This window comes from Siphateles boraxobius, unplaced genomic scaffold, assembly GCF_051911475.1.
Source record: "Siphateles boraxobius isolate OS27281-9 unplaced genomic scaffold, OSU_SipBor_1 103, whole genome shotgun sequence".
Taxonomy (NCBI): Eukaryota; Metazoa; Chordata; class Actinopteri; order Cypriniformes; family Leuciscidae; genus Siphateles; species Siphateles boraxobius.
Genome location: NW_027508704.1, coordinates 1,012,870 through 1,032,457, shown reverse-complemented (window position 1 = coordinate 1,032,457; position 19,588 = coordinate 1,012,870). Strand labels below are relative to the sequence as shown.

General features: G+C 36.0%; 1 protein-coding gene across 1 annotated transcript in view; it reads left to right on the top strand.

Annotated features, from left to right (window-relative positions):
• Positions 1-19,588, top strand: part of LOC143753478 (uncharacterized) — a 107,980-nt gene that overhangs the window by 47,844 nt on the left and 40,548 nt on the right. Inside the window, 5 exon segments of the mRNA XM_077245834.1 lie at positions 362-503; positions 2,302-2,414; positions 4,330-4,483; positions 8,119-8,367; positions 14,437-14,628. Coding sequence (XP_077101949.1) covers positions 362-503; positions 2,302-2,414; positions 4,330-4,483; positions 8,119-8,367; positions 14,437-14,628 — 850 coding nt within the window.

Sequence of the window (19,588 nt, the reverse complement as noted above, 5' to 3'; positions counted from 1 at the left end):
AAAATATCCCTGATTTATATATGTAGATAATGCTCAATATTTTTTAAATGATAATAATAAAAACACTGTTAAACGTATGGAATCTAGCGAATCTCAAAATTAATACATTTTTCGGGGAATTTTTTGACACATTTTTTAATCAATAATTTTTTCAATGAACATTTTAATGATTAAATGTAAGATATAAGAATTATTTTAAGTATTTGTTTTTACATTTTGTACTTGTTCATTTGAAAAAAATAAATAAAATATATATATATATAATTCAATAACAACAGCTTTTCCTCAGTATTGCTGCTTGTTTATAATTGATGAGGTCTGAGGTTCACAGTTCACTGAATGTCTCTGTGTTCCTCTGCAGATTAAAGACGATGTGGAGTCGACAGAATTGGCCCTTGCGTTTCAACTCAGCAAATCTACTTCCTGTGAAGTGAAGCCTCAGAAACAGCCCGTCTTTGCCTTTCTTCCACTGCGCAGCTTTGGCTTCCGCTTCATCATTCAAGGTTTAACACGTGTATATGTGACTTCTGTTATCGCTAGCTAATCCTACCATGGGAATAAAACACAGTCTTTCCTGTAGCTCAAACATGTTTTCGATTCCCAGGGAAAGCAAGAACTGATGAGAATGTAAATGTGTGCATTGAAATGCAATGTAAGTCGTTTTGGATAAAAGCATCTGCCAAATGCATAAATGTCTTTAAAATGTAAATTACATTCATTTAGTGATGGGAGCATGGACAACTATTATGTATATACGTTTTGTAGATTATTCCAAGTAGGGCTGTCACGATCCCTCCATTAAATTCGAGTACCCGATAAAACATTTTTTTTAAACTTGATTGCAATTTACTGTGTCGAGTAACCATAAGTGGCGCATTCCACAGACGAGAATCCATGAACCGCTTAATTACAACATTAACTAAGGCTGACCAATGTAATAAAACCATTTAAAAACCATATTACAGTATAGTGCCATTGGGAATTCACAAAGTGCCATTCAATTAAATACATACAGGTGAAACTCGAAAAATAGGGTTATCGATAGCAAAAATATTGTGCAAAAGTTAGTGTATTTCAGTAATTAAAATTAAAAGGTGAAACTAATATATTTAGTGTATATAACTGTATACATATGCATGATTATACTTTTCAGAGGGCCGACATTTCTGTATTTAATTTATTTTTTTATTGATTTCATGTAATATTCAAATTTTCTGAGATCTTGAATTTGGGGTTTTCATAAGCTGTAAGCCATAAATCATCAAAATTATAACTTTTCCACGATATTAAATTTTTTTGAGTTTCACCTGTATATGCCATGCGGATTTTATATATATATAAACAGTATATATATACACACTGCCGTTCAAAAGTTTGGGATCGGTACGTTTTTTAAAAGAAGTCTCTTATACTCGCCAAGACTGCATTTATTTAATTAAAAATACAAAAAACAGTAAAAAAAAAAAAAAAAAACATTAATCTTGTGAAATATTATTACAATTTAACATGTTTTTATTTGAATATATTTTAAATTTTAATTTATTCCTGTGATCAAAGCTGAATTTTCAAGATCATTACTGAAAATTATGATTTGATGCTCAGAAAACTTTCATTATTATTATTATTATTATTATTATTATTATCAATGTTAAAAACAATTGCACAATTTTTTTTCAGGATTCTTTGATGAATACAAAGTTTGAAAGAGCAGCATTCATGTAAAAAATAATCTTTTGTAAAATAATAAATGTCTTTACTGTCGCTTTTGATCAAGTGAATGCATCCTTGCTGAATAAAAGTATTAATTTATTCCCCCCCCAAAAAATGTGACTGACAAACGTTTGAACGGCGGTTAATAAAATCATCATATTATAGTGATTTCTGAAGGATCATGTGACACTGAAGACTGGAGTAATGATGCTGAAAATTCAGCTTTGATCACAGGAATAAATTACACTTTACTATATATTCACATAGAAAACAGCTGATTTACATTATAATAATATTTCAGAATATTGCTGTTTTTTTGTTGTATTTTTAATTAAATAAATGCAGCCTGTGAGCAGAAGAGACTTATTTTAAAAATATTACAAATCTTATCGATCCAAAACTTTTGAACGGTAGTATATATATATATGACTGTTATTAATTATGTGCATGAGTGTAGGTTACGTGCGACACAAACAGCAACATCACACACTGAAGACAGATGGACATGGAAGAAAGCAGAATCTGTGCTCTTTAAGAATGCCGTGTCATTGATACTAATATTACACTGTCACATGGTGTTCTGTATTGCAGGTGATTTCGATATTCCCTCCTCCAGAGAAGACGTGGACCGGGACAGTTCCTGGAACCAGTGGCTTCGCTCCGAGATCCCACTGCTGTTCGTTCACGCCATGGATGTGTTCAGTGTAAGAGAGGAGCGGCATTGGACACATTTATTCCTATATATCTGCATTTTAACTCCAGCTTCAGATTGAGCTTACAGGGATAGAAAATTAGCCCATGATTTACTCACCCTGAAATCATCCTAGGAGTATATGACATTATTCTTTCGGACGAATACAATCAATTATATTAAAGGAGAAGTTGATGCACTTTTATGATGGACAGATGCACTTTTATGATTGATAGATGCACTTTTATGATGGATAGATGCACTTTTATGATGGATAGATGCACTTTTATGATGGATAGATGCACTTTTATGACGGACAGATGCACTTTTATGATGGATAGATGCACTTTTATGACGGACAGATGCACTTTTATGACGGACAGATGCACTTTTATGATGGACAGATGCACTTTTATGACGGACAGATGCACTTTTATGATGGACAGATGCACTTTTATGATTGATAGATGCACTTTTATGATGGATAGATGCACTTTTATGATGGATAGATGCACTTTTATGATGGACAGATGCACTTTTATGATGGACAGATGCACTTTTATGATGGATAGATGCACTTTTATGATGGATTGATGCACTTTTATGATTGATAGATGCACTTTTATGATGGACAGATGCACTTTTATGATTGATAGATGCACTTTTATGATGGATAGATGCACTTTTATGACGGACAGATGCACTTTTATGATGGATAGATGCACTTTTATGACGGACAGATGCACTTTTATGATGGATAGATGCACTTTTATGATGGACAGATGCACTTTTATGATGGATAAATGCACTTTTATGATTGATAGATGCACTTTTATGATTGATAGATGCACTTTTATGATTGATAGATGCACTTTTATGATGGATAGATGCACTTTTATGATTGATAGATGCACTTTTATGATGGATAGATGCACTTTTATGATTGATAGATGCACTTTTATGATGGATAGATGCACTTTTATGATGGATAGATGCACTTTTATGATTGATAGATGCACTTTTATGATGGATAGATGCACTTTTATGATGGATAGATGCTATTTTATGATGGATAGATGCACTTTTATGATTGATAGATGCACTTTTATGATTGATAGATGCACTTTTATGATGGATAGATGCACTTTTATGATGGACAGATGCACTTTTATGATGGACAGATGCACTTTTATGATGGACAGATGCACTTTTATGATGGACAGATGCACTTTTATGATGGATAGATGCACTTTTATGATGGATAGATGCACTTTTATGATTGATAGATGCACTTTTATGATGGATAGATGCACTTTTATGATGGATAGATGCACTTTTATGATTGATAGATGTACTTTTATGATGGATGGATGCACTTTTATGATTGATAGATGCACTTTTATGATGGACAGATGCACTATTATGATGGACAGATGCACTTTTATGATGGACAGATGCACTTTTATGATGGACAGATGCACTTTTATGATGGACAGATGCACTTTTATGATGGATAGATGCACTTTTATGATGGATAGATGCACTTTTATGATGGACAGATGCACTTTTATGATGGATAGATGCACTTTTATGATGGATAGATGCACTTTTATGATGGACAGATGGACTTTTATGGACTTCAAAACAGAAACGGCCATTCACTGCTATTATCAAGCTTGGAAGAGCCAGGACATTTTTTAATTTAACTCTGATTGTATTTGTTTGAAATAAGAATGTCGTAACCACCTAGGATGGGGGTGAGTAAATCATGGGCTAATTTTCATTTTTGGGTGAACTATCCCTTTAATGCTAATTAATCTGCTTTTAGCATGTTGCAAGAAAAGAAAAACTTGCTTTCTTTATGTTTCTTTGGTCATCTGAAGGAACATTTGTAGTGCTAACTAGTCCATGCGATGTGAATCCCACAGCAACACCCAGAGTTCAGTGGGCTCGGAGGACTCTGTTACTTTCTGCAGTTCATCCCTCAACCAAGTGAGATCCTGGACTTCTTCAACCCTGTGGCCAATCAGATCATTCAGTTGCTGAAGGGCAAACCGTGCCTCCCTGCGCAAGAGGACCACGGTGAGGACCAGGGGCAGACATTTACTTTTACATTAAGGGTCATAATGTAGATTTTCCATATATTTGAGGCTAATTAATGAGTTATAGACATTCTAAACTGATCAAGAACATTTTTTTTTTCATTTAGAGCCAATATTTGCCTCCTGGAATTGATTCCTGGGGCATATTTAAAAAATGACCTTAATCCTTGTGCATCAATTAAAAAAAGCTATTCTAAGGCCCTCAGAGGAAAAAATGTCCACGTCAAAAAACTATCATAAAAAATGCTTAAGAGCACAGACTCATTTTAAAGAAGACCCTTGGCAGATTATTGATGTAGTAAAAAAAAAGTTTAAAAAGTGAAACAAAAAAAGTTTAAAAAGTGAAACAAAATAAGTTATAAAGGTTTGAGTTTATGAAAATAATTTTATATAAAATATGTATTTTATGAAACATGTCGAACTCTTAACTGCTAGTATATCAAAGCCATACATCTAATCAAGTCGTGTTCTAAATTTGAGGTTGATATCTCAAAAAATGAGCTTTCGGTGAGAGTTTGTTTGTGCGCAGTAACAGATTTTCCCCTTTATATGCAGCAAAACTCCACTGGTGCACAGTGATTGGATATGAGTTTCTCTCTCTCAGATATTACAAGCACACACACACACACACACACTTTTTTATTACACTCATACAAACCACACTCTGACCTCCATACCAACACACACGCACAATTATAGAAGCTGCATAATTTATACAATTGTCTAATAATAATATGCAGAAAACAGGAATAAAGCGTGTTTTTGCTTTATAGGCCAAACCTGATAAAATGGGACCTTCTGGAAAAAAAAATAGTACAAATTTACATTTTAAAGCCTTGCCGACAGAATGAAAGCCTATTAACAGAGTTTGCATCATTTTATAGTTAAATGGCCCTGGGATTAAAAATGGCACTTTTAATGGGTTTCAATGGTGACATTAAGCCTGAGTGGAACTATTCTGTGTTACTAGTGCAAAATAGATTTATTAAAGGAAATGGGGGTGAAATTCCAATAAAAAATACACACCTTTGCCAAAATCAATGCAGCTGGCATTAACACAGGCAAAATTATCAAAAATCAAAACTGAAAAAGACAAAAATGCCCATAGTGTCGCACAAGGGTTAAACAATTACAATACAAAAATATATTTTAAAATATATTATTACCTTAATATTGTCATTTATGTATTAGAAAATCGAGACTTCCCATTGGTTGTTTTATTAGCGTGAAAAATAAGTTTTCAAATATTAAGAATATATTACATATAGAAAGTGAGTAACGAGCACAAAAGCGGTGACTAATATAAACGCCTCTGATTGGCCATTGCCTTCATAAGCTCAACATGTGAGTGTTTGTTTATAATGCTTAACGCTGCTAAAAGAAATGCATGATGCAACATGAGCAGATCTAAATGTAAATGATTTTTATTACATTCATTTCATTTTAATCACGACATCTGTAATAGATTTAGTTTGTGCAGAAGCATTGGGAACACTTTACAGTACGGGTCATTATTAGGGGTGGAACGGTACACAGAAGTCACGGTTCGGTTCATACCTCGGTTCAGACGTCACGGTTCGGTACGATTACGGTACAACAGAGTGAAAAGCAAAACAAAAATGCAGAAGGCATTTTTATAAATGTCTTAAGCCTTGTATTTTTTAAATACGTTTTATTAATAAAGGCATAGAACCAGTTTATTTGTAGTGCACTGACAATAGTTTTATATAATTTAATTAGTTTATTAATTCAATTAATAAAAAGACAAAGACCTTGCGATATGTTTGGTATGTTTGAATGAATTTAAAATTAATTTGCCATATTTCAGATCAATCTATTTGTTTTTCTTAATTTTAATTAACCCTAACTTTATTCTCATCTGAATTATAAATAATTGATTTCCGTATAAAATAATACTAGGCTACCATTAAAAAACATATTTGATTTTCTTTTTTTAATCAATGTAGAATGTGTAATTTAAAAGTAAAACTGTGTGTGTGTGTGTGTGTGTGTGTGTGTGTGTGTGTGTGTGTGTGTGTGTGTGTGTGTGTGTGTGTGTGTGTGTGTGCGTGCGATTTTGGTTGAGTGACAGTTGTAGGTTACAGTTTGACAAGAGAGTGTGACAAAAGCACAATGTTGTGTTTTATTGCGAGTGTTCACAAATATATGTAAACACTTTGCAGTTTGAATTATATGTTTACGGAGTATGTTTTTGTTTCCACTGTTCGATCGCGCCCGCGCCTCTCTCTCACACACACACACACACAGTTCGATCGCGCCCGCGGCTCTCTCTCTCTCTCACACACGCGAGCACACACACACACACACACAGTTCGATCGCGCCCCCCCCCCCCCCTCGCGCGCGTACACACACTTCAGCATTGCAATATTGACATCGCAGTCTGTTCATTATGCTGCGTTCAGACCAAACGCGAATTGAGCGAAAATTATCGCTATTTAGAGTTTTATTTATTTTTATACCGTGTATTCTCCGTGTAAATTTGTGCACCGAACCGTGACGCCCGTACCGATTCGGTTCAATACGAATACATGTACCGTTCCACCCCTAGTCATTAGTTAACATTACTGTAGTTAATATATTAACTAACATGAACTAACAATGAACAATTCATTTGTAAGTGTATTTGTTCATCTTTGTTAATGTTAGCTGGTAAAAATTCAGCTGTTCATGTTAGGTCACAGTTCATTAACTAATGTTAACAAACACAGCCTTTGATTTTAATAATGTATTAGTAAATGTTGAAATTAATATTAACTATGATTAATAAATGCTGTATAAGTGCAGTTCATGCTAACTAATGTAGTTAATGTTAACTAATGAACCTTATTGTAAAGTGTTACCGAAGCATTTTTTTTGCCCCTTTATCTTTAATTCGTGTGACATTTTTGTTCATTTTTGTGTTATTTTTGCCTCTTTAAAGGGATGGGTGATTATGATTTAACTTTAGTTAGTGTGTAATGTTGCTGTTTGAGCATAAACAACATCTGCAAAGTTACGACACTCAAAGTGGTTCTACTGGTAGGGACTACAATGAGCTTCTTAGTCACATCACTAACCCTAAAATTTACATAAACCCCGCCCCCATGAACGGGATTTAATGATTATCATGACAGAATATGCTAATCAATGACTAGGAGATAGTGAACTCTGCATAAATTCATCAACTAACCATTCAAAAATGTCCTGTTGCTTCTACATGTTGTCACTTATTCTTGAGTCTCTCTATCATTGTCCGACTCCGGTTTGAACATAAAAGGCTAAAGGTTTTTGACATTTTCAGTGTATGTGTACAGTATGTGTATGTGTGTACACACACACACACACACACACAAGCTCTTGAAGCTCCGCCCCCTGTGCCGGGAGCAGCAGCTCATTTGCATTTAAAGGGACACAACAAAAACTGTGTTTTTCCTCGTCCTCAAAAAGTGACAATTTTAACATGCTATAAATAAATATCCGTGGGGTATTTTGTGCTAAAACTTTACATACACATACACATCAGAGACTTATTTTACATCTTGTGAGTAAAGAGCATTATACGACTATGCTAAGCACTGATGCTGATGTTTATGAATGTTGATGTCTCTGTTCAGATGGCGGAGTGCAGTTCAAGCAGCCTTCCCAGCTCGCCGTGTGCCAGGACCGTCTGATCCAGGAGGTGATTGGAGGAGAGGATCTGTGCCGAAGCTTGAGTCTGTCGTATCTTCATCCAGCGCTTCAGTCTCGTCTCTCGAGCTCCCTGCTCACCGCGCTGGGCGTGCATCGGCTCCGGGCGGCCGAGATCATCACCGTCACCTGCTCCATGGCCAGAGAACTCGTGCAGCACGCACATCTTAACTCAGGTGGGACCAGTGTTGTACAATTTAACTGACAAGTTATAATTTAGAGGCAGTGTTTTTCAATTCAGTGAAATCTAGAATTTTTATTGATTTTCGATTTTCGATATTTTAAAGCCATGAATGATCTTTTGATTTGATTTGGTGCAATAAAGGGGGCTTTGTGTGAGATTATCTTCTTAAAGGTGCAGTGTGTAATATTTAGGAGGATCTGTTGACAGAAATGCAATATCATATACATAACTATGTTTTCAGTGGTTAAGGCCTTTCATAATGAACCGTTATGTGTTTATTACCTTAGAATGAGCCGTTTCTGTCTACACACACCGCGGGTCTACTTACATCCACATGTTTCTACGGTGGCCCTGAACGGACAAACGCGTTTCGTCACTATGTTGCTCTTCGTGCAAAGAAGCTGCTAAAGTCAGCGAATAAAACACTGACACAATGATGAACAAGTAACAATAATGTTCGCAATAACATATCGTTATTTCATTATCATTATTTTTCATTTCACAAATTATCATTAAGTAAACCTAATTTCTTAATTTATCCTTGTAAAGAAACCTCGTTGCTGAACTACTCTGTGCTGTCCCAGACGACGACATCACTTCCTGTCGGCCACCGAAACTTCTGTTGGGTGCAATTCACAACCTCACCACTAGATGCCACTAAAACTTACACATTGCAGCTTTAAGTCAGGTGGTACGAGTCGACATCATCTGCTATTCTGATGTAATGGATCACAAAATTCATGGTTCGGATCATTTATGGTTTTTGAGCCACGAATTGGATAATTTTTTGGATCAGCAAAAAAAAAAAAAAGTTTTATATATATATATATATACAGGTCCTTCTCAAAAAATTAGCATATTGTGATAAAGTTCATTATTTTCCATAATGTAATGATAAAAATTAAACTTTCATATATTTTAGATTCATTGCACACCAACTGAAATATTTCAGGTCTTTTATTGTTTTAATACTGATGATTTTGGCATACAGCTCATGAAAACCCAAAATTCCTGTCTCAAAAAATTAGCATATTTCATCCGACCAATAAAAGAAGTGTTTTTTATACAAAAAAAAAAAGTCAACCTTCAAATAATTATGTTCAGTTATGCACCCAATAGTCAATACTTGGTCGGGAATCCTTTTGCAGAAATGACTGCTTCAATGCGGCGTGGCATGGAGGCAATCAGCCTGTGGCACTGCTGAGGTGTTATGGAGGCCCAGGATGCTTCGATAGCGGCCTTAAGCTCATCCAGAGTGTTGGGTCTTGCGTCTCTCAACTTTCTCTTCACAATATCCCACAGATTCCCTATGGGGTTCAGGTCAGGAGAGTTGGCAGGCCAATTGAGCACAGTTATACCATGGTCAGTAAACCATTTACCAGTGGTTTTGGCACTGTGAGCAGGTGCCAGGTCGTGCTGAAAAATGAAATCTTCATCTCCATAAAGCTTTTCAGCAGATGGAAGCATGAAGTGCTCCAAAATCTCCTGATAGCTAGCTGCATTGACCCTGCCCTTGATAAAACCCAGTGGACCAACACCAGCAGCTGACATGGCACCCCAGACCATCACTGACTGTGGGTACTTGACACTGGACTTCAGGCATTTTGGCATTTCCTTCTCCCCAGTCTTCCTCCAGACTCTGGCACCTTGATTTCCGAATGACATGCAAAACTGAGCAACAGTCCAGTGCTGCTTCTCTGTAGCCCAGGTCAGGCGCTTCTGCCGCTGTTTCTGGTTCAAAAGTGGCTTGACCTGGGGAATACGGCACCTGTAGCCCATTTCCTGCACACGCCTGTGCACGGTGGCTCTGGATGTTTCTACTCCAGACTCAGTCCACTGCTTCCGCAGGTCCCCCAACGTCTGGAATCGGTCCTTCTCCACAATCTTCCTCAGGGTACGGTCACCTCTTCTCGTTGTGCAGCGTTTTTTGCCACACTTTTTCCTTCCCACAGACTTCCCACTGAGGTGCCTTGATACAGCACTCTGGGAACAGCCTATTTGTTCAGAAATTTCTTTCTGTGTCTTACCCTCTTGCTTGAGGGTGTCAATGATGGCCTTCTGGACAGCAGTCAGGTCGCCAGTCTTACCCATGATTGCGGTTTTGAGTAATGAAACAGGCTGGGAGTTTTTAAAAGCCTCAGGAATCTTTTGCAGGTGTTTAGAGTTAATTAGTTGATTCAGATGATTAGGTTAATAGCTCGTTTAGAGACCCTTTTCATGATATGCTAATTTTTTGAGACAGGAATTTTGGGTTTTCATGAGCTGTATGCCAAAATCATCAGTATTAAAACAATAAAAGACCTGAAATATTTCAGTTGGTGTGCAATGAATCTAAAATATATGAAAGTTTAATTTTTAATTAATTTTTTTAAAAAAAAGAAATATTTCAGGTCTTTTATTGTTTTAATACTGATGATTTTGGCATACATCTCATGAAAACCCAAAATTCCTATCTCAAAAAATTAGCATATCATGAAAAGGGTCTCTAAACGAGCTATTAACCTAATCATCTGAATCAACTAATTAACTCTAAACACCTGCAAAAGATTCCTGAGGCTTTTAAAAACTCCCTGCCTGTTTCATTACTCAAAACCGCAATCATGGGTAAGACTGCCGACCTGACTGCTGTCCAGAAGGCCATCATTGACACCCTCAAGCAAGAGGGTAAGACACAGAAAGACATTTCTGAACAAATAGGCTGTTCCCAGAGTGCTGTATCAAGGCACCTCAGTGGGAAGTCTGTGGGAAGGAAAAAGTGTGGCAAAAAACGCAGCACAACGAGAAGAGATGACCGGACCCTGAGGAAGATTGTGGAGAAGGACCGATTCCAGACCTTGGGGAACCTGCGGAAGCAGTGGACTGAGTCTGGAGTAGAAACATCCAGAGCCACCGTGCACAGGCGTGTGCAGGAAATGGGCTACAGGTGCCGCATTCCCCAGGTCAAGCCACTTTTGAACCAGAAACAGCGGCAGACGCGCCTGACCTGGGCTACAGAGAGGCAGCACTGGACTGTTGCTCAGTGGTCCAAAGTACTTTTTTCGGATGAAAGCAAATTTTGCATGTCATTCGGAAATCAAGGTGCCAGAGTCTGGAGGAAGACTGGGGAGAAGGAAATGCCAAAATGCCTGAAGTCCAGTGTCAAGTACCCACAGTCAGTGATGGTCTGGGGTGCCATGTCAGCTGCTGGTGTTGGTCCACTGTGTTTATCAAGGGCAGGGTCAATGCAGCTAGCTATCAGGAGATTTTGGAGCACTTCATGCTTCCATCTGCTGAAAAGCTTTATGGAGATGAAGATTTCATTTTTCAGCACGACCTGGCACCTGCTCACAGTGCCAAAACCACTGGTAAATGGTTTACTGACCATGGTATTACTGTGCTCAATTGGCCTGCCAACTCTCCTGACCTGAACCCCATAGAGAATCTGTGAGATATTGTGAAGAGAAAGTTGAGAGACGCAAGACCCAACACTCTGGATGAGCTTAAGGCCGCTATCGAAGCATCCTGGGCCTCCATAACACCTCAGCAGTGCCACAGGCTGATTGCCTCCATGCCACGCCGCATTGAAGCAGTCATTTCTGCAAAAGGATTCCCGACCAAGTATTGAGTGCATAACTGAACATAATTATTTGAAGGTTGACTTTTTTGTATTAAAAAAACAATTCTTTTGTTGGGTCGGATGAAATATGCTAATTTTTTGAGATGGGAATTTTGGGTTTTCATGAGCTGTATGCCAAAATCATCAGTATTAAAACAATAAAAGACCTGAAATATTTCAGTTGGTGTGCAATAAATCTAAAATATATGAAAGTTTAATTTTTATCATTACATTATGGAAAATAATGAACTTTATCACCATATGCTAATTTTTTGAGAAGGACCTGTATATATAAATATACGGAAGCCCTAAACCACAATGTAAAAAAAAAAAATCCTAGCATTACGAGAATAAAGCCGAAATATTTTGAAAATAAAGTCAAAATTACTAGAATACAGTCTTCTGTAGAAGTTCTGTGTGTGTGTGTGTGTGTGTGTGTGTGTCCCAAATTGTTATGGATTTTACTGGTAGTTACTGTATGACGAATTTTTGGGTATAATATGTCACAGTTTACTTTATTTTGCTCTCCTCACTTACATGAAGGGAGGGAGTGTAACTTTGCTATTCATTTATTACTTAAAGCTCACTTGAAGTTCTTCGATACCACATCAACAACTACTAGCCTAACTGATAAAGTTTAAACATTATTATAGACAAGTGAACAGTCAGTAATAAAATAAGAACAAATACACAAATTACAAGCAGAGATGAATACTATATAACAAAGTTACAAAGTCTAATAGTAGTTTTCAGGTACAGAAATTAATAATTAAGCCTAAATGTAAAATTACACTATTTGTTCACTGTAGAAATTAAATATAGTTTCATCTTTGTTAAAGCTGTATTGTGTTGTTTTATTAACATTAATGAGACAGACAACAGCAGGAATATTAGTCTACTGTCACTTTAAGACCGAATAAACTGACAAACATCCGGTTTCTTTCTCAACTGTTCACTCAAGACAGAACCGAGAGAATACTTACCGAGACGGTATTTAGACATAATTTTGAAATAATTTTGTGTTTATGTGTCCGTTAGGGCTGTCACTTTTTATTCGATATTCGAATATGCATTTGAACATGACGTGAAATATCCGTATTCGAACTATAAATAAACTATCCGGTTTTTAAAGTGCCATGTTTAGCGCATTTTTTACAGTCTATGATTAGACCGTTTTTTGTTTTTTATTATTGTTTGCCATCTCATCCAGGAGCGGGCGCTCTAAACGTATTGTAGCGTAAGCCCATGACCAAATCAAGCGAATAATAGCCTCCCTGTTTTGAGAATGGAAGATAACGCACAGAACGACAGCCCGAGCGGAGAATTACGACCTCAACTCATCTAAAAAGTCGAGTCTGGAAATATTTTGGGTTCTACAGCTACACCGTATACCACTTCTCTCAACATTGACGCGCAAATCTGTGTGTGTCAGGCGCGTGTGCGCGCACTTAGCGCATGTTCTCCACTGCGGGGAACATCGCCAATAAAAAGAGAGCCGCACTTGACCCAGATCAAGTTGATAAATTGGTGTTTCTAGCAAACAATATGAAGAAATGAATTGAAATAAGAAATGAGGCTAGGCTATAGGCCTTACTCCTGCTGTTTAAGCCGTCACGTTAGTGTTTGTGCCGTGCTGTTCCGATGCAGTTTTTTCCATGTAGCTTAGTGGCACTTTATATAGATTAAATTGATAACCTGCTGTTTAAAACATTAAGTCAAAAAAAAATGTTTTCAGACCGGCCTGAGTCCTGTTTATGACTGTCAGACTGTTAATAAATTTATGATTGAATCTCCTTTACAGTGGGTTTTTTTTACAGGGGGGTTGATCTCATAGAAATTCGAATATATTCGAATGCATTACTTGATATTCGATAACCGTTCGAATTTGATTTTTCTCAAAAGTGACAGCCCTAGTGTCCGTTCAAGGGCAAGAAGAATCAATCTCTCTCTCAGTCCCGATCTCTTCTGCGGTTAAAATGGTTTGAATGTGTAAATTGGCAAGAAAAAACCTGTCAAAATGATAAACTTTCACTCTATGATGGTTAAATTTAGCAGTTAATCCACTAATCACACGCGTGCCGAACCTTTACAATAAGGTTTCATTTGTTAATATTAGTTAATGCATTAACTAACATGAACTAACCATGAGCAATACATTTGTTACTGGATTTTATTAACGTTAGTTAATAAAAATACAGCTGTTCATGTTAGTTCACAGTGCATTAACTAATGTTGAATAATACAACCTTTGATTTTAATAACATATTAGTAAATGTTGAAATTAACATCAACAAAGATTAAAGAATGCTGTAGAAGTGCAGTTCACTATTAGTTCATGTTAACTAATGAGACGTTATTGTAAAGTGTCACCTGATAAGTTGTGTTCCCAGATTTCAGGGATTCATAATGCAGTATTTCTGTCTGTTTTTGATCTCGCTGTCGTCGTCTTTCCTCTGTTGTGCTCAGAGCCCGAGCTGCAGAAGCTGGCCCGGCTGCTGGTGTGCAACTTCCGGGCGCTGGAGCCGGAGTATGAAGTGGACGCGCTTCTTCAGTCGCTCAAAGAGGTTCCCATGATTCCTCTGGCCAACGGCAGTGTGGTTTCCCTGAGTTCAGAGGGAGTTTTCTTCCCTCTCAGTGATGTTACGCAAGCTGGCACAGGTACCGTTTTTTAAATGCATAATTTCAACATATTACTGTTCAAAGGATTAGGGGTCAGTAAGATTTTTTTTTAAAAAGAAGGAAAAAAAGAAAGAAATTAATGCTTTGTTCAGCAAGGATACATTAAATGAATCTAAAGCAACCGTAAAGACATTTATAATTTTACAAAAGATTTATTAATTAATCAAAAAATCCAGAAAAATTCAACATTGATAATAATCATAAATGTTTCTTGAGCATCAAGTCATCATATTATAGTGATTTCGGAAGGATCATGTGACACTGAAGACTGGAGTAATGATGCTGAAAATTCAGCTTTGATCACAGGAATAAATTACACTTTACTATATATTCACATAGAAAACAGATGATTTACATTATAATAATATTTCACAATATTCATGTTTTTTCTGTATTTTTGATAACATAAATGCAGTCTTGGTGAGCATAAAAGACTTTTAAAAACAAACTTTTGAACGGTAAAGTATAGCAAAATATGTATATAGTATATTTTCTATTTGAACTACACTTTATATATATATAACATTAATGTGTTAATTTTGTGATAAATTATTTTCTGTTTAACGCATTAAAAATTTAATGCAATTAACACAACATCTTTTTTTCTGGCATCTTAGGTGTTAACCTTATATGAACAAGCGGTCGTTCATTCAAATGCAATAAGATGAAGATGAAACTCTTCCTGTTAAATGGCTATAATTACTCATTTTATTCCGCAGAAATTGAGAAAAAAACAGCAAAAAATCATTGTACTTAGTAAAAAGATGACATTAAACAAATATTTAAAATATACCTTTTATACTTTGTTGTTTTTTATATGAGATTTAATGTTAAATTATTACAATATAAAAAATCAATGTAGGTGCAATTGATCACGATTAATTACAGAAAAATGTGTGATTAATTATGTTTTTTTTTGTCGTTTGACAACACACACACACACACAAATATATATATATATATATATATATATAAATAATTGAATGTATTTATTTAAATTTATTAGATAAAATATTTTATGTATCTTTTCCAGTTTTTCTCTTTACAGTGTGTATTTCACAATTTACTGAGGTACATATTTTCTAAACTGATCAAGAAAGGTATCAGTATCCGACGTATATTCAGGAAAGCAGTTTAATCCAAGTCACAAGAGCGCTCATTGCTCTATATGATGAACATATTTGATTTAGTCGTTTATTCACACTGATGAATGCACATACGTAGAACTCATCAAAGATGGTGACATGGAAGATCAAATGTGCGAGAACTAATGAGGTTTGTTGAGCTTCCGTTGATTCATCTTTTATTTCTAAAGTCTTGTAGTCCATCAGGAGTAGTTGTGTTCATGCCTCTCTAGACCTGTCTGCAAAATGAATGATCTCCCTCATCCCCTGCTTATTTCCTGGATCAATAAAGTGAGTCACAGGAGAGAAAGACGCACTACTTGCGTCATTGCAGTAAAAAAAGGAGGTATTTTTGTGAATGAAACACCAACTACAGATGCGTTTCTCTGCCTCTGATCTCATAACTCCAGACACGGCTCTCTTTGATAAATGACCCATTTTTCTTGTCAGATTAGTCAGATACGTCCTCACTCGTAGCTGGTGAAAAAATGAGTTCAAGCTGACTGGAAAAGAGCCATGCTAACGCTGCGTGTGCGGTAGAGTTGGGCGTAGCTGCTAAAAGCAGGGAAGAGATGAATTAAACATCAGTATTCGGGCCCGAAGGATCTCATGCTTTCCTGTACAGGGTTTGAAATGAACTTTTGCACTCAACGGCCAATTTGGCTACTACATTTTTAATTTACCGGCCATACAGAACTTCAACTAGCCGAAAAAATAAAGAAATAAAAGAAATAGTCAAGTCACCTTTATTTATATAGCGCTTTTTACCATACAGATTGTTTCAAAGTAGCTTTACAGAGATAACAGGAAAATAACTCAACATTATTTAAACATCGTATACATTTTTAAATATTGCTGATTACTTACAAAGCACTAAATGCAATTTAATTTAATATTCAACAAAATAAACCAGATCAACTTGATGCACTTTTATTTATGATGGATAGATGCACTTTTATGATGGATAGATGCACTTTTATGATGGATAGATGCACTTTTATGATGGATAGATGCACTTTTATGATGGATAGATGCACTTTTATGATGGACAGATGCACTTTTATGATGGACAGACGCACTTTTATGATGGATAGATGCACTTTTATGATGGATAGATGCACTTTTATGATGGATAGATGCACTTTTATGATGGATAGATGCACTTTTATGATGGACAGATGCACTTTTATGACGGACAGATGCACTTTTATGATGGATAGATGCACTTTTATGATGGATAGATGCACTTTTATGATGGATAGATGCACTTTTATGATGGACAGATGCACTTTTATGATGGATAGATGCACTTTTATGATGGACAGATGCACTTTTATGATGGATAGATGCACTTTTATGATGGATAGATGCACTTTTATGACGGATAGATGCACTTTTATGATGGATAGATGCACTTTTATGATGGATAGATGCACTTTTATGATGGATAGATGCACTTTTATGACGGATAGATGCACTTTTATGATGGATAGATGCACTTTTATGATGGACAGATGCACTTTTATGACGGATAGATGCACTTTTATGATGGATAGATGCACTTTTATGATGGATAGATGCACTTTTATGATGGACAGATGCACTTTTATGATGGATAGATGCACTTTTATGATGGACAGATGCACTTTTATGATGGATAGATGCACTTTTATGATGGACAGATGCACTTTTATGATGGATAGATGCACTTTTATGATGGACAGATGCACTTTTATGATGGATAGATGCACTTTTATGATGGACAGATGCACTTTTATGATGGATAGATGCACTTTTATGATGGACAGATGCACTTTTATGATGGATAGATGCACTTTTATGATGGACAGATGCACTTTTATGATGGATAGATGCACTTTTATGATGGACAGATGCACTTTTATGATGGATAGATGCACTTTTATGATGGATAGATGCACTTTTATGATGGACAGATGCACTTTTATGATGGACAGACGCACTTTTATGATGGATAGATGCACTTTTATGATGGACAGATGCACTTTTATGATGGATAGATGCACTTTTATGATGGACAGATGCACTTTTATGATGGATAGATGCACTTTTATGATGGATAGATGCACTTTTATGATGGATAGATGCACTTTTATGATGAACAGATGCACTTTTATGATGGACAGATGCACTTTTATGATGGACAGACGCACTTTTATGATGGATAGATGCACTTTTATGATGGACAGATGCACTTTTATGATGGACAGATGCACTTTTATGATGGATAGATGCACTTTTATGATGGACAGATGCACTTTTATGATGGATAGATGCACTTTTATGATGGACAGATGCACTTTTATGATGGACAGATGCACTTTTATGATGGATAGATGCACTTTTATGATGGACAGATGCACTTTTATGATGGACAGATGCACTTTTATGATGGATAGATGCACTTTTATGATGGACAGATGCACTTTTATGATGGATAGATGCACTTTTATGATGGACAGATGCACTTTTATGATGGATAGATGCACTTTTATGATGGACAGATGCACTTTTATGATGGATAGATGCACTTTTATGATGGATAGATGCACTTTTATGATGGATAGATGCATTTTTATGATGGACAGTTGCACTTTTATGATGGACAGATGCACTTTTATGATGGATAGATGCACTTTTATGATGGACAGATGCACTTTTATGATGGATAGATGCACTTTTATGATGGATAGATGCACTTTTATAATGGACAGATGCACTTTTATGATGAACAGATGCACTTTTATGATGGACAGATGCACTTTTATGATGGACAGACGCACTTTTATGATGGATAGATGCACTTTTATGATGGACAGATGCACTTTTATGATGGATAGATGCACTTTTATGATGGATAAAGGCACTTTTATGATGGACAGATGCACTTTTATGATGGATAGATGCACTTTTATGATGGACAGATGCACTTTTATGATGAACAGATGCACTTTTATGATTGATAGATGCACTTTTATGATGGATAAATGCACTTTTATGATGGACAGATGCACTTTTATGATGACAGATGCACTTTTATGGTGGATAAAGGCACTTTTATGATGGATAAAGGCACTTTTATGATGGATAAATGCACGTTTAGGATGGATAAAGGAACTTTTATGATGGATAGATGCACTTTTATGATGGATAGATGCACTTTTATGATGGACAGATGCACTTTTATGATGGATAAATGCACTTTTATGATGGATAAAGGCACTTTTATGATGGACAGATGCACTTTTATGATGGATAGATGCACTTTTATCATGGATAAAGGCACTTTTATGATGGATAAAGGCACTTTTATGATGGATAAATGCACTTTTAGGATGGATAAAGGCACTTTTATGATGGATAGATGCACTTTTATGATGGACAGATGCACTTTTATGTTGGATAAATGCACTTTTATGATGGATAAAGGCACTTTTATGATGGACAGATGCACTTTTATGATGGATAAAGGCACTTTTATGATGGACAGATGCACTTTTATGATGGATAAATGCACTTTTATGATGGATAAAGGCACTTTTATGATGGACAGATGCACTTTTATGATGGATAAAGGCACTTTTATGATGGATAAATGCACTTTTATGACGAATAAATGCACTTTTATGACAGATAGATGCACTTTTATGATGGATAGATGCACTTTTATGATGGACAGATGCACTTTTATGATGGATAGATGCACTTTTATGATGGACAGATGCACTTTTATGATGGACAGATGCACTTTTATGATGGACAGATGCACTTTTATG